This window comes from Corvus moneduloides, chromosome 1 (assembly GCF_009650955.1).
Source record: "Corvus moneduloides isolate bCorMon1 chromosome 1, bCorMon1.pri, whole genome shotgun sequence".
Lineage (NCBI taxonomy): Eukaryota > Metazoa > Chordata > Aves > Passeriformes > Corvidae > Corvus > Corvus moneduloides.
In genome coordinates this window covers 34126568-34140555 of record NC_045476.1, presented here as the reverse complement: position 1 = coordinate 34140555, position 13988 = coordinate 34126568, and the positions used below count along the sequence as shown (strand labels likewise).

Sequence of the window (13988 nt, the reverse complement as noted above, 5' to 3'; positions counted from 1 at the left end):
CTAAGGAAATGTGTATGTCTACTCTAAACCTGCTTTGTGTCAGAATCTAACCCTGTTCCTAATGACTTATAAACATATTGGCTAATTGTCATAAGAGATGACAGAGAAGCAGTAATCTGGGAAAAAATACTTCCATAAGTTTCATGAAAATAAGCAATTGGGGAAAGAAGGAAAACAGTTTCTGTCCCCACAGAAGAAAAGGTAGAAATATGCTTTGATGTCTAGTAAATTGCAAAATTATTGACACAGGAGAAAGTTGGAAACCTGGTTTAATTATTAGTTCACTGCACTTCAGTTTCTTTTACGGAACTGTCCTCTAGTTATAAACTTCTGTACCAGGCCACCATAATCTTTTCTGCTTTTTCCCCTCCCTCTTTCACTACTGTGTCTTCCCACATTGATCAGGCTCCTTGCAGCATAGCTGCGAGGCAGAAGGGTGGTGACTTGCGCTACAAAAACAAAATCTGTTTGACAGCTGGTGTGAAGACAGCTGCTACGACTCCCTCCCATCTGCTAACAGAATCACCTCATTTAGGACTAGGTGTTCAGCAAGAAAACCTTTGCTGCCAAGGATGGGCAATGTGGTGTGTTTGGTCTCACAAATGAAGACAGTCACTTCTTTCATGCTATCTCGTGGAGCAGGATTTGCTCGCAAGGTTTTTAGGAAAGGGACAGATTAACTCTACAGCTGCTGGCATTTCTTCACTTTTGAGTGAGAAATTAATGCCCAAAGTGTGGTGGTGTTTTTCCAGGTTATAGCTGTAAAAGAGACAAAGTCGCCCCTTTTTAGGGGGAAGGAAGGGGGCCGTATTTGTGGTTGTGTACTCACCACCTTGTACATTCCCCTCACATGCTAATGTGATAATTGTTTAACACTCAACTTCATAAATGTTATAGCTTTTTATGCATTTGAGATTACCCCTCTGCCCCTTTTTCTGTCTCTCAAGTTTTCATGTATATATGAGAACTTCAAGTATAGCTTTTCTGCCCTTGAACTTTGTGACACTATTTATGTATATACAAAGCACTGTCCATTTTCCAACAGTATTTACATATATACAAAACACTGCCAGTTTTCCGAGTTCATGTGAGGCAAACTCCAGGTTAACCACTTACCTGTCATAACTTTCAGTATGATAAACCTACACAGGGAATTTTTTGTAAGCTTTTTCACAGAGATTCTTCTACTTAGCAGCAAGGGATGTCTGAAACTCAAATGTGTAAGCAGTAGTTTTTCTTAAGCTCTATCTATTTCCAATGTACAAAATGTCACATGGGCTAACTGGCTTTCATGATGTCCATAAGAAGAATCTGTGCTACCATATGCATGTGCATACAGAGAAATACTAATGTTGTAAATCATCATCCTAAACACACTGATGGATTTAACAAGGTAGATATGAAATCAAATGAGCATTAAGTTCTGGGAGTCATCCACGGACAGGAGAGAAGGCGAAAGATTATTTTTTTTCTGTTCTTTGAAGGTGAATTTGGCCTTATATTGTAATCTTCTGGTTGTATGGCTGGGATAGCTAGAAATCCTCAGACAATATTCTAATCATCTGTCTTTGAGAAGATGGTGAGCAGTTGACTACCTTTAGTGCAAGACCACCAGATGCTGGCGTGCTTTGCAGTTGAAGGACATAAGTATTTGTATGGCCTAAATTTGCTGTCTGTAGAAAGTGTATCGAATACTGGTCTTTCTTACCTCGATGAAGTCTATAGGCAGGCAGCACTATTTTTGCTTTGTTCTCACCACTGCATGGAATACATACTGTAGATGTCAGAGGTTAGATTTCTCTCGAGCAGGTTGTACGTTTCTGTAATACTGCTGTGAGGAAGTAGTCTGGCCCGAGGAACGATTGAAAATAACGTGAAGCTTTTGTTTCTACAGTGAAGCATATTTGCATGCACAAGGTGATGCCAGGTGATGGAAAGGTAGATGGGAGGGTAGGAAGGGGATGAAGAGAATGCTCTGGGCTGACTCTGAATTGTTCTGAGCAAAAGCATTAGTGAAGCTGCTGAGAAGTTCTGGGTTGAGGTTTTTAGGCTTGCTGACAGGTTACATGCTGTCTCTGAAGAGATTGTCACAAAGCTGTGAAAATATACCCACCGTGCCTGCTGTTCCTACCTGCTCTGTTGTTAAGTAAAATGAAAGCTCGGTGGTTTTGTCCTGAAAGAACAGATGGTGTGCAGTGTTGCCACCTTGTGCTGTAATGGGAGATTAGGAGTCTGGCATCAGAAAAGAAAAAGTACAAAAGTACAATAGTCTCCTGAAGATTTTGGGACTGGGATTAAGGCCAGTGTGTTCTCCACCCTTCCCACCACCCTGCTGTTTTCTAAAAATGTATATGAACGTTTTAGTATTGTTTGTCTTAGCACAGTAGCATGCAGGGTAGTTGAAATTCCATACGACATACTTTTGTTATATAATTTTAAAAAATATATATAGAATAGGAAAATAAATTCATGCTCATATTTTCATATTGCATATAAAATTGAGCATTTCAATTGTGAATTTTTGTAACATCTTACCACTATTACCCCTATTAGAATATAAATTCTATAGATAGATGTTGTTCTAGAAAGCGAGTGTTACCTTTATAATTTTTTTTGCCATTTTCTTCAGTTTGTGTCCACAGTGCATGATGGCAGAAGATTGTCACATAGTTGCCTAATATAATAGAGAAAATGGCTGTGGCATTTTAGCTTCTTCTTGCAGAAGTTTTGACTTCATGGTTGTAGTAAACTTTATTTTTGGTTTCACACTGAGGAATACTTTTTCATGGAAGAGCAGCAAAAAAAACCACCTCAAAATGTTTTGCTTAATCAAAACTAGAAGAGTGCACAAAGCCACTGCTGATTTATGGACAACTTGTTGTCCTCTGGGGCCTCCTTCTCTGCAGAGCTGCTTTCCAGCAGGTCAGTCTCCAGTCTGTACTGGTGCCTGGGTTATTCCTGCCCAGGTTCTAGACCCTGCACTTGTTTTTGTTGAATATCAAAAGGTTCTGTCCTGCTTGTCTCTCAAGTCTGTTGAGGTCCTTCTGAATGGCCATGTTCTGGGACATCGGTCACTCCTGCCAGTTTTGTATTGTGATTTTTTTATAAAGAAGGAAGAAAGGATTAGTAAGCTATACTGTATTAGTTTGTATTGTCTTTTTTTTTTCTTAAAAAGAAATAAAATTCTACCAAAAAGTCCAAACTCATTTTGCTTAATCAAAATTGGATGAGTACTTACAGTTTCTATAAAGATGATAAATGGGGACTAGTCAACTGTAATGTACAAGAGCAAATTTCATCCCTTCTGTGTCCTTAGTTATCAGGTGATAGAGACAATCCTGAATTTTTGGCTTTCTTAAGTGGTGTCTGATGGCAAAGTGTGAGGTTAAAGCATGGAGTATACCTGTCACATTATATTCCAGTTTGTCCATTCAAAACCAAGTCCAGGTTTCCTTGACTTTTTTGTAGACATTTTAGCTGCTGATCCGTTCCCCATAGTACCAGAGACAAACAGGTTTTCATTTAAAGGAAATTAATGACATTTTTTACCTCTCAAAGAATATTTAAGTGTCAGTCACTAGTATAAAACATACTGATTTTTAAAATTATACTACTGCATTGTTTATGACTTGGCCTTTGAATATAGAATCATAGAATGGTTTGGGTTAGAAGGGACCTTTAAAGGTCATCTAGCTCAAACTCTTGCAATCACCAGGGACATCTCAACTAGATCAGGGTGCTCAGGCCCTTGTCCAACCTGACTTTAAATGTTCCCAGGCATTGAGTATCTACCACGTCTCTGGGCAGCCTGTTCTGGTGTTTCACTACCCTCCATAAAACATCTCTTCCTAGTATCTAGTCTGAATCTACTGTCCTTCAGTTTAAAGTTATTGTCCCTTGCCCTGTTGCTGAAGGCCCTAATAAAAAGCCTGTCCCCATCTTTCTTTAATTATCGAAAGACCACGATGAGGTCTGTCTGGAACCTTCTTTTTTTCAGGCTTAACAACCACAACTCTCGCAGCCTTTCCTCACAGGAGAGGTGCTCCATCCCTCTTTCCTGGCCCTGCTCTGGACTTGCTCCAACAGGTCCTTTTCCTTCCTGTGCTGGGACCCCAGAGCTGGATGCAGCACTGTAGGTGGGGTCTCACCAGAGCGGAGCAGAGGGGCAAAATCCCCTCCCCTGCTTTGCTGACCACATTATTTTGGATATGGTTGGCGTTCTGGACTGTAGCTGTACATTGGCAGCTCATCCCAGTTTTTCATCCACCAGCACCTTCAAATCCCTCTCCGCAGGGCTGCTCTCAATCCATAACCAAGTCTATACTGATACCAGGGATTGCCCCAGCTCAGGTGTAGGACCTGCACTTGTCCTTGTTGAACCTCATGAGGCTCAACCTCTGGATGACATTCCATCCTTCAGACTCACCACTCAGCCTGGTGTTCTCTGCCAGCTTGCTGAGGGTGCGCTCGATCCCACTGGCTATGTCATTAACATATTTCATTTCTTAAAATAACCCTTCATTAACTGCATTATAAAGTAATGCTAAAGACCAGTACATACAAAATTAGAATTGGAAAAAGTGTTTTGACTACTTGCCAGGTGGATGTAGGAGATGAGAACTGCTGAAAAGGCCTATTTAGGAGGTCAGTATACATGGACCTATTTCTTCAGCTCTTGCTGTGTGGTGACCACTACTAATCTAGTTTCAGAGCAGCAGGTAGAGTAGCAGAGTAATTTGGAAAGAATGTAAAGCTTTTGTTGGTTTGTTTTTTGTTGTTAGACCAGTATGATGGATATACACTTTTCATGTGTCTTGGTTTTAGCTGGGATAGAGTTATTTTTTCTTCCTAGTAGCTGGTACAGTGCTGTCCTTTGGATTTAGTATGAGAATAACATTGATAACACACTGATGTTTTGGTTGCTGCTGAGCACTGCTTACCCTAAGTGAAGGAGTTCTTAGTGCCCCATGCTCTCCCAGGTAGCAGGTGTACCGAATGCTGGGAGGGAGCAGGGCCAGGGCAGCTGACCCAAAAGCATATTGCACGGCATGGAACATTATGCTCAGTAAATAAACCGAGGAGAGTTGGCCAGGAGTTGCTGGTCTCTGCTGGGGGGTGGGCTGGGCTGAACAGTTGTATTGTGCAGCACTTGTTTTACTTGGGTTTTATTCCTCTCTCTTTCTCTTGCTCTCTCTCCCCCGGCCCCCCTTCTCATTACAGTTGTTACCATTCCTACCATTGTTATTATTATACTTCTGTTTCATTTATTAAATTGTTCTTATCTCAACCCAAGGTTTTTTGGATACTCCTTCCCATCCTGCTTTGGGCAGAAGGGGGATGAGTGACTGAGCAATTATGTGGTATTTGGTTGCTGTCTGGGGCTAAAACACAACTATAAAATCAGTGGTTTACCTGGGCCCTTTACATTTAAGCATAAAGATGTCCACAGCATTCTTCTTTGCTTTCCTAGGGAAAAAGAACCGTTTATTTTCTCAAGAGGAAATAATAATATTTAATTGACACTTGGCTATTTTTTGTGTTCCTTCTATTAATTTCTTGGAAATTGCAGTGTGCCAGAGTTTGTAGAGCAAAGTTTTCTTTTTTCCATAATTGCTTATCCTCTTAAATATACCCTCTTAGTATATGGGGGGAAAGAGCCATGTTCTGAAGACTGTTTCCATTATTAGTACTATTATTAGAATTCCCTTCTGTTTAATTTTCTGCTTCCTTTATATTTTGCTGTTTTAAAATGCATCTGGATTAAACATATATGTATATATATATTTTTTTTGTTTGTTTGTTTGGGTATAGGTTCAGCACAACGCAGATAAATCTACTACACTGAAACTGGCAGATTTCGGCCTTGCAAAGCAGGTTACAAAACCCATATTTACTGTCTGCGGAACACCAACGTACGTTGCTCCTGAAATACTTGCTGAGAAGGGTGAGTGTATATCTTTATAATTTGTCATAAATCTTACAATTATGCTGGACTTTCTAATAATGGAAATAGTCCAGAATGTTCCAACCTACTGATACATCTTTTCAGGGTAGGAGGTTGGCTAGCACTGTAATTTGGGAAAGCAAACCTGTTAGTTTCTAACAAACACAAGCATGACATCAGTTATATTTTCACTATTAGTGTCTGTGCTAACACTGACTTCTAAGCAGATAAGCCATAAAATATCATAGATAATGATTGCTAAAGTGGGAAAATGACCAAAAGTTCTGTTGCAACCTAAGAGTAGGCAGCCCCATTTCATTACTGTAATCCAAACAACTTTCCAAAGCCCCTGATGCTGCAAAATCATTGTGAACATGTATGTTAAATTTATGTAACTATCCAAAACATGCTTTTCATTACAAGGAATTTTGAAGATTTCATCTCCAAAAGGATTCAGACCTGGAAAGAAGTCAGTTTTGTTGGTGACTCAAGCAAATCTATTTCTGGTTTTTGTTCTGCGGAGCTGGGTTGCACATCTCTAGTTATATCCAATTTCAATGGAAACTTGGCAGTCTTAGCTCTTTCTTGAAGGGAATCTGAGGATGACTATTTTGGAAATATGTGCTGTGTTTTCTCAATTAGTCTCCAGTTGACACTGGCCTTGTGAGACGGTGTTTGTGAAACATGTTGTGGAAAAGACAGACTCTGTGAGAGCTGTAGCTAATAACGGGCAGCTTGTAAGCGTGGTGTACCAGCCACTTATTCTTTTTCTGACCTCATCTTTCTGAGCAGAGATCCTGTGTTTCTTTTTCATTCTATTTCCAAGAAGCAGTTCTCTTGCAGCTGTGAGTTTTCTTTCTAAAACAAGACTTACCGTTTGTCCCTTCTTCCTTAGGTTATGGACTTGAAGTAGACATGTGGGCAGCTGGTGTGATCCTTTACATCCTGCTCTGTGGTTTTCCCCCTTTTCGCAGTCAGGACCGTGATCAAGAGGAGCTGTTTCAGATCATACAGCTGGGTCACTACGAGTTCCTATCCCCTTACTGGGACAATATTTCTGCAGGTAAGATTCTGCATTTGTAGCAGATCTGAGAAATGGCAGTCTTCTCCCCTGAAGTGGGAAAATTTTTTTTTTCAGGGGAGTGAGCTTGATCAGCTTGGGGTGTTTTACAGGTCTCTCTTGTATGAATCTGTGCTTTAAATGTAAATTTAGTCCTCTGGTAATATCGATGGCTATGTTTCTGCATATTAGTTCTGAATGCTTTAATGGAGTCCTTGATTCTTCCCTTTCTAGGCAAAAGCAAGGATTTTCCTCATCTTGTTTATATGTCACTGCAGAAAAAGGTGCCAAAATAATCTCAAGGGTTATGTTAGATTTTAAAGATATTATCAAAAATCTCAAAAACTGAGAATGAGATCCTTGCCCTGCAGAACACAGTATGGATTTCCTATTGACAACAATGGGGTCTGCACGTAGTAGTTTTGTACTTCTTACAGGCTAGTACAGTGTCTTTTGTGCACTCTTTAAAATCAGAAACCCTAAAATTCTTTTACACCCTGCGTACAATCTTTTAAAGAACACATTCCACAGGATTTTACAACATTTATGCTCCTTAAAGGAATGAGATACCCAGTGCCCATTCCTGTGAATGTGAACACTTAGCCTGATGCCTTCAGCATGCTTTTGAGATTAAATTACCCTCACTTTCTCATCTTTCTGAAGGGGAGAATGACATCAGTCACGGAGATTTAATATCTCCTGTCACTAATTCTAACGCCAGTTGTTAGAATAGCTCCTGGGGATAGTCACAGAAGTCATGGTAAAACTAATGAAAAAAATAAGGAGGACATTTTTTGTGGGTATAACTGTCATCATCACAGAATGGGTAAGGCTGGAAGTGACCATGGTGGGTCATGTGTTTCAAACACCCTGCTCGAGCAGGGTCATCCTAGAGCATGTTGCACAGGATCATCACACCACTGTGCTTCACCCCTCTCTCCTTTGCTTTCTTTCATAATAGCAGCGAAAGACCTCATCACCAGGCTGTTGATAGTGGATCCCCAGAAGCGCTACACAGCACGGCAAGTACTTCAGCACCCCTGGATCAGAACAGCTGGGAAAACTAACAGCAGGAATTTACAGAGGGAAGTGACAATAAATATTGAACGCCATTTCCGGGCCCAGCGCCGAAAGGAAGTTGCTGATGGGGACACATGAAATCTTTCAAGCTCATTTTGTCTTCTTTTTATTGATTAATAAATCATTTATGTTTTCTTTTCTAAATTAATTGGGAATTTAATGTGTAGCTGTTGGTGGCTATTGCCATGCCTCTTTTTTTGATTCTGAGATTCTGAAGGACAAAGATCAAATTCACATCCACCTCCTCTGATGTTACTTGGCAGTCTCTCTGTTGAAAGCAGTGGGGACTAGATAAATCCTGGAGAGTGTCTATTATTTTTCTTTAAGTACTGATTTGGGCTTTTACATCTGTTTAAGATGACAAATGTTTGCTTCTGTGACTGACACTAGTGGTGAGTCTTCTCTCATCATTTTTGTATGGTATCTTCGAGGAGTTTTGTGTTTGTAATGTTTTCAAAATAGCTGTCTGCATACACATCCTGCACTAATTCTTTAAACTGTCTTTTCACTAATTCCTTCTGGCCACAGAGAAGGAAGAATAAAAAGTGCATCTATTCTTTAGCTGTAGGATATATTAAATAAGCAGCCAGATACTGTATTTATTAAGTTGTGAGGGAATACAAACCCTTATTGACTAAATCTGATGTTTTATGATGTCTCCCTTGGCAACCTATTTCATTGCTTGCTCAGGATAGTAGATGGTAATAGATGGTACAATGTTACACGGTGATGGTGCTGTGCAGTATGAGCTCATTTGTCTTGAAAAGGGGGAAGATATGGCTGATACCTTTTCAAGATTCTAATAATAACAACTTTCAGAGAGGTTTTCTTCCTGTTCTGGGAAGCAGGAAGTTAAGCGATTCTAAGGGCACTTTGCTTCTTTCCCCAAAGTCATAATTATGGAATGATAACTCATGCATTTTTCCATATTGAGTTTTTTACCCCTTGGAGACATCCATGTGCATCTGTGACTTTTCTATGCTGATGGAGAAGAAGAAGCTGGGAAACTGTGAGCAAAGTTAATACTTGCCCTCACCATTTCCCTTTCATCAACACACTTCCCAGCTGAATTGCTTTTTTACACTTTTTCAGTGTAGTTTAGCAATTGTTTTGCTTGCTTGGTTCGGTTTTTTTTCATATCTTGTCCTCCCTGTAGCCTTTTTCTCCTTGCTTCCATGAGAATAGGCAACAGGATGAAATTAGACTAAAATCCCACTTGGGGAGAAACAGCTTGTTGGCTATGGAAAAGTCTCCCAGGGGAAGTGTCAGATGCTCTATTGCATGTGTTTTTAATGTTTTTATTGGATGCAGTTTTAAAGAAATCCTGAGAGGAAAAAATACAGTCCAGAGAGGGGCCATGACCTAGAACAGCTTTTGAATCTCAGAATTTTTGGTTAACTAATTAAATTCAAAAAGCACATGAGTTTTCCATTTTATAATTCTTTGAGTTCCATGTGCTATCAAATAATATTGATGTTGGAATATCAGTGGTGTTAGCATTGAATACACAGCCTGTAGAAATAAAGGAGGGTATTTTACACTTGGAGAGCTGCTGCTCTGCCTGTGTATTTCATAATGAGAAATGTCAGAAGCATTTCAGAATCAGTGGAACATTTTCACAACTATATGAACCAGAATATTATTTTTTGGTGAGTGCTAATATTTTGTGTGAACTTGCTGAATAACCAAAAAGTGTAGGGTGCTGTCATCATATTTCTGTTTCATCTTGTGACTGTTCTGCTGCAAGAGTTATGTATAAAAGTAGAGATCCCTTTACTCTTAAAGGAGAATTGCACTTTAAATTGAATTAGCTTATTTGTAATACTTACTGGAATAAGACTTGCTGTGGAGTTCAAGAATTGGTGAAACAAACCAATCAAATCTTTACTGTATGCCCAAGTAGTATGTCATACTTCTACTTTGGCGTCTCTGAGTCAGGAAGACTTTTCCGGAAAACAAAAATGGATTTAAGTGCTTCCCTGAGTTAAGGGAAACTAATATAACCGAATGTTATAAAAGTATTACATAGTATTTGAGTACTAGTAATAATGTATCCTCTGTTAATTTAAGTATATTTTGAATAGGAAACTGTGGAAAAATGGCTTCTGATGTGCAATATTATATTTTGTAATTATTTTTAATATAGTTGTTTAGGAATAAAGTCTGAAGTGACTAAAAGTATTTAATGAGCAATGAATCTGAAAGTTTGGAGATTGTGTTACAAGTTGCCTTTTTTCATTTCTAAGAACCTGTCTGCAGCCTTATTCATAGTGCAGAAGATAGAGAAATTGCTTGTAATGATTATAAAAGTAGTTATTTTTTCAATGATTTTGTTTTTCTTTCAAGTTCTCTGTGTTCCAGACAGGCTAAACGTGGACTGTGCCAGGTAGTCACTGCATGGCACCTGTAAGTGCAGATGCTACTGTGGCAGTGCTGAGGCTCTGGTTTGTCACTGTTGCTAACAGACCTGTGGCATTAGGCCCTCCTCCTTCAGGCTGGAGGCTGAAAAAGCTTCCAGGTGCTTCTCAGGGTTTTTACTTCTTTCTTTCTGTCTCCTACTTTGTTATTCCTTCTTTTCTCTTGTTGCTTCCAGTGTTCTTGCTCTGCCTCTGTGCTGTCCTCAAGAGGCCAGGTCCCCAAACTTTATAGTTTAAGTTACTTGTAGCAATGAAAACCCATATGATTTTGGAGAGCTCAGCTTCAACATTGCTTGCTGATGTTGACAGTAATGTTAGGCAGGACTCAGACAAAAAATGGTGAAAATCCTCTGTCATCTTCTACTGCCTTTTCTCAGGCTTTTGTCTGCCCACTGTGTGACATTGCAATACAGACCTGATCTTTATGCTCTTTAAGGTGGTTTCTAATATATGAACCATGTTCACACTCCATGATTGAGGATTATCACTGTTCTTTGTTTCCTGATATTTTTCTAACGTATACTCTCTCCTTGGGTTTTGGAGTCATCTTCCCCTTAATGTTTGCATTTCGTGATTGGTTCCTTTGTCTACAGTAAGTCTGAGAAAGCTCAAAGCTGGGGGAGAATACAGGCTCAGAGAAAATTCTTGCTGATTTCTTAGGAAGAGGAAATATCCCTCCTTTCCCTTCCTTAAGTCTTTGTTAATTAGACTCTCATATGGCTTTATATTCCACTGAAAATAAAATAAGTTATAGTGTCCTCATCTCTTTAAATACTAACAATGAAGAGAGTGAAAATATCAGCAAGAAACACCCCTCCCCCGTCCAAGAGCTAAGTGCAAAGAATTAATTAATATTGCAGACCTCAACAGGAAAGTTCCACTTCCAGAGGATTTCCTGGGTCTAAGGCAATAGGGTCTAAGGTAATAGAAGGGAAGAACCTGTTTATTTGCTGCAAGCTTTAGCAAATCAGCTGAGTAGGAATCCTTTTATGCCTCATAAAAGGTGTTGGTTGATTCCTAACTCACACTGGAGGTCCTAATCAAGTTCTAGTTATTCCAGGGTTATTTCTTTACCATCTGGTATTGGCTATTCAAAATATATTCTCCTTTTAGAAACCAGAGGTTCTCCATCATCTTTAACCATTGACTTGGCTCTTCTTTAGTTGGTTGCAGCTTTTAAGCATACTTGCATTTTTTCATGGCCCTAACTGTAACATTTCTCAGACTTGAAGCAAGCACGAAGATCCAAACATATAGAATGAGTCATCAATATTTCATTTTGTAGTGAAACACGTGCCTAATAGACAGAATTGGTTTTTTTAACCTTTCAATATTATGATGTTATGTTATTTTAGGGTCAACACTTAAAATCACAGTCAAGGCTTTCAACTACAATAGTTACAAAAGGGGCCACTAAAGGATAGTTGGGGTTTTGGTAAGGAAGTGCTGTTCCTCCAGGTCAGCCAAAGAGTACTGTGAAGCATTTTGAGTATCCTTAGAAGCCAGTGTTACTAGCTTTGTGCATCATAAACTTTCTTTGTTTGGAGTTTACTAACATTTAATCCAGGCTTTTAGTGATTGCCTGTGACTGACAAACTAAGTAGTAACTCTCTTTAGTGGCGTGCTTTCCACTGTCTGAAGATAAAGCGGTCCCTGTATATCCCTTCCATTTGCCACAAAGGTCAACTTTTCAGCTTCCCCATATGCTATTACATTTCATTGGTCCTAGACTTCACCTATATATTTTCTATCACCTGTCATCTGCCTACTGTCGTTGGCCTCTTATCCCCTTGGATGACTCCCATTATTGAAAGGTGTAGTGAAATCTGCACATATTAATATGTTTTTCTTCAGAGAATTCTGGCCTTAGAAATGGGAACGAGCAAAAATTTTTGGAAGTATTTAGGCATCTGAAACCGTGCAAAAGACTGGTGTTTCACATTGCACCGTGCATAACTGCCTGAAAATGAACAGTGGGAATTTGGTTGTTGCTCTTCTATTTAGTCACCTAATATTTAAAAATGTGTGCCCAGGAGACTTGTGATTGAAGCTTGGCAGTACAGCAGAGACTGTTTCCTCTGAGACAAAGACACTTTAACTTCTTTTATTCAGGGACCTTCTTAATCTAAGTTTGTGTAGCAGCTGTGTAGAATAGTTGCACTCAAACACCATCAAATCTGCCACCTCGCTTCTGACTGGCATTATAGGTGGATTTCCTGTATCTCTGTTACTGCAATTTTTGGCTGTAGGGTGATGGAGGGATAGTGGGATGTTATCCCCTGAGCTTAGGCCTCTTGGGTTTTGGTCCTCTTGTTAAAGTGAACTTACTGAAGTCAACTGCTTGCTTTTCTGCAAGTACCAGATTTGGGGAGGTATTCAGACTGTTTGAAAATATAGTAAATTTGCTGTGCTTATAAACTGATCTTCCCAAAGACACTTTAGTATCACTGAAATATTTTTCCTATAATTTCTCCTGTCAGCTAGATTTCTTTTAATTTAAGCAATGTAAGGGAAATGCTTTTTGTTTCTGGGCATGCATTTTTCTGTCTTTTCTAAGTCCACTAGTAACACTTTACTGTTGACATTCTTGCTCCTGAAAGGAATTATGGGCACTTTAACTGGGCTGACAGTGTATATTGGCACTGTTTGTTCTACAACATGGTTCATTTGTAACTAGGCTGAAGGTGTAATTTTCTAAATTAAAGTACATTGTAGACTTCAGCAGAAAAAATTGTTATTCCTTCCCCTGTACCTCCAATAAAGGCAAATGATACAGTGAATGTTATGTTTCAGTTCTTTCCAAGGAATTGGGAAACAACTGTGTGGCCAAGTATTTTGAGCTTGGTGTTGGTTTTTTTGTTTTGTTTTGTTTGTTTGTTTTCTGGCAATGTATCTATTTGGGAAATACTTGTTTCTAAAGGTTTTCAACTTCAGTAAGTATTGTGTGTACCTTCATTTATGAGTAGCAGAACCCATTCTGCTGCTGCAGTCCTTTGAATACTTACAGATGTGTTTTTCTTTGCTGCTGCATGCAATCCTGAGACACTGCCTGAGACAAGCCCAGAGGCAGGCAGGCGTCACTGCAGACAGCCCTTGGCAAGCGACTATCAGCAGGCAAGGATGAGCCCCTCAGCTCCAAGGGGCGAGCTCCAGAGTAGGTGGCAAGCATGTCGGCGGAGATGAAAGAGACAGAGGGGTCCTCAGTATGGGCTACACAGGTCACGGCTTATTCCAGCGCAGTGAAGGGTCCAGGGACGAAGAACAAGAAACACAGGAGGCTCCAGGGATTTTATACTCGAAGGAATTGGGGTGGGGACAGAGGCGATAACCAGTAGGGAAGAGTGAGGTGGGAGGAGTCCATGGGGAGTTAGCCAATGGGAAGTGCTTGTAGGAGGGGCAACAGGGAACAACAAATGGGGCATCGAATAACGTAGAACTTTCCAGAACTAATACATAGTCAACTAAGGCGATAAATATTCATTAGGCT

General features: G+C 39.7%; 1 protein-coding gene across 1 annotated transcript in view; it reads left to right on the top strand.

Annotated features, from left to right (window-relative positions):
• DCLK3 (doublecortin like kinase 3) overlaps window positions 1–13286 on the top strand; it is a 30760-nt gene extending 17474 nt beyond the window's left edge. The window contains exons 3-5 of the mRNA XM_032104751.1: window positions 5812–5944; window positions 6840–7007; window positions 7966–13286. Coding sequence (XP_031960642.1) covers window positions 5812–5944; window positions 6840–7007; window positions 7966–8162 — 498 coding nt within the window. The 3' untranslated portion in view covers window positions 8163–13286. The remainder of the gene's footprint in view (window positions 1–5811; window positions 5945–6839; window positions 7008–7965) is intronic.
• The last annotated feature ends 702 nt before the right edge of the window (window positions 13287–13988 follow it).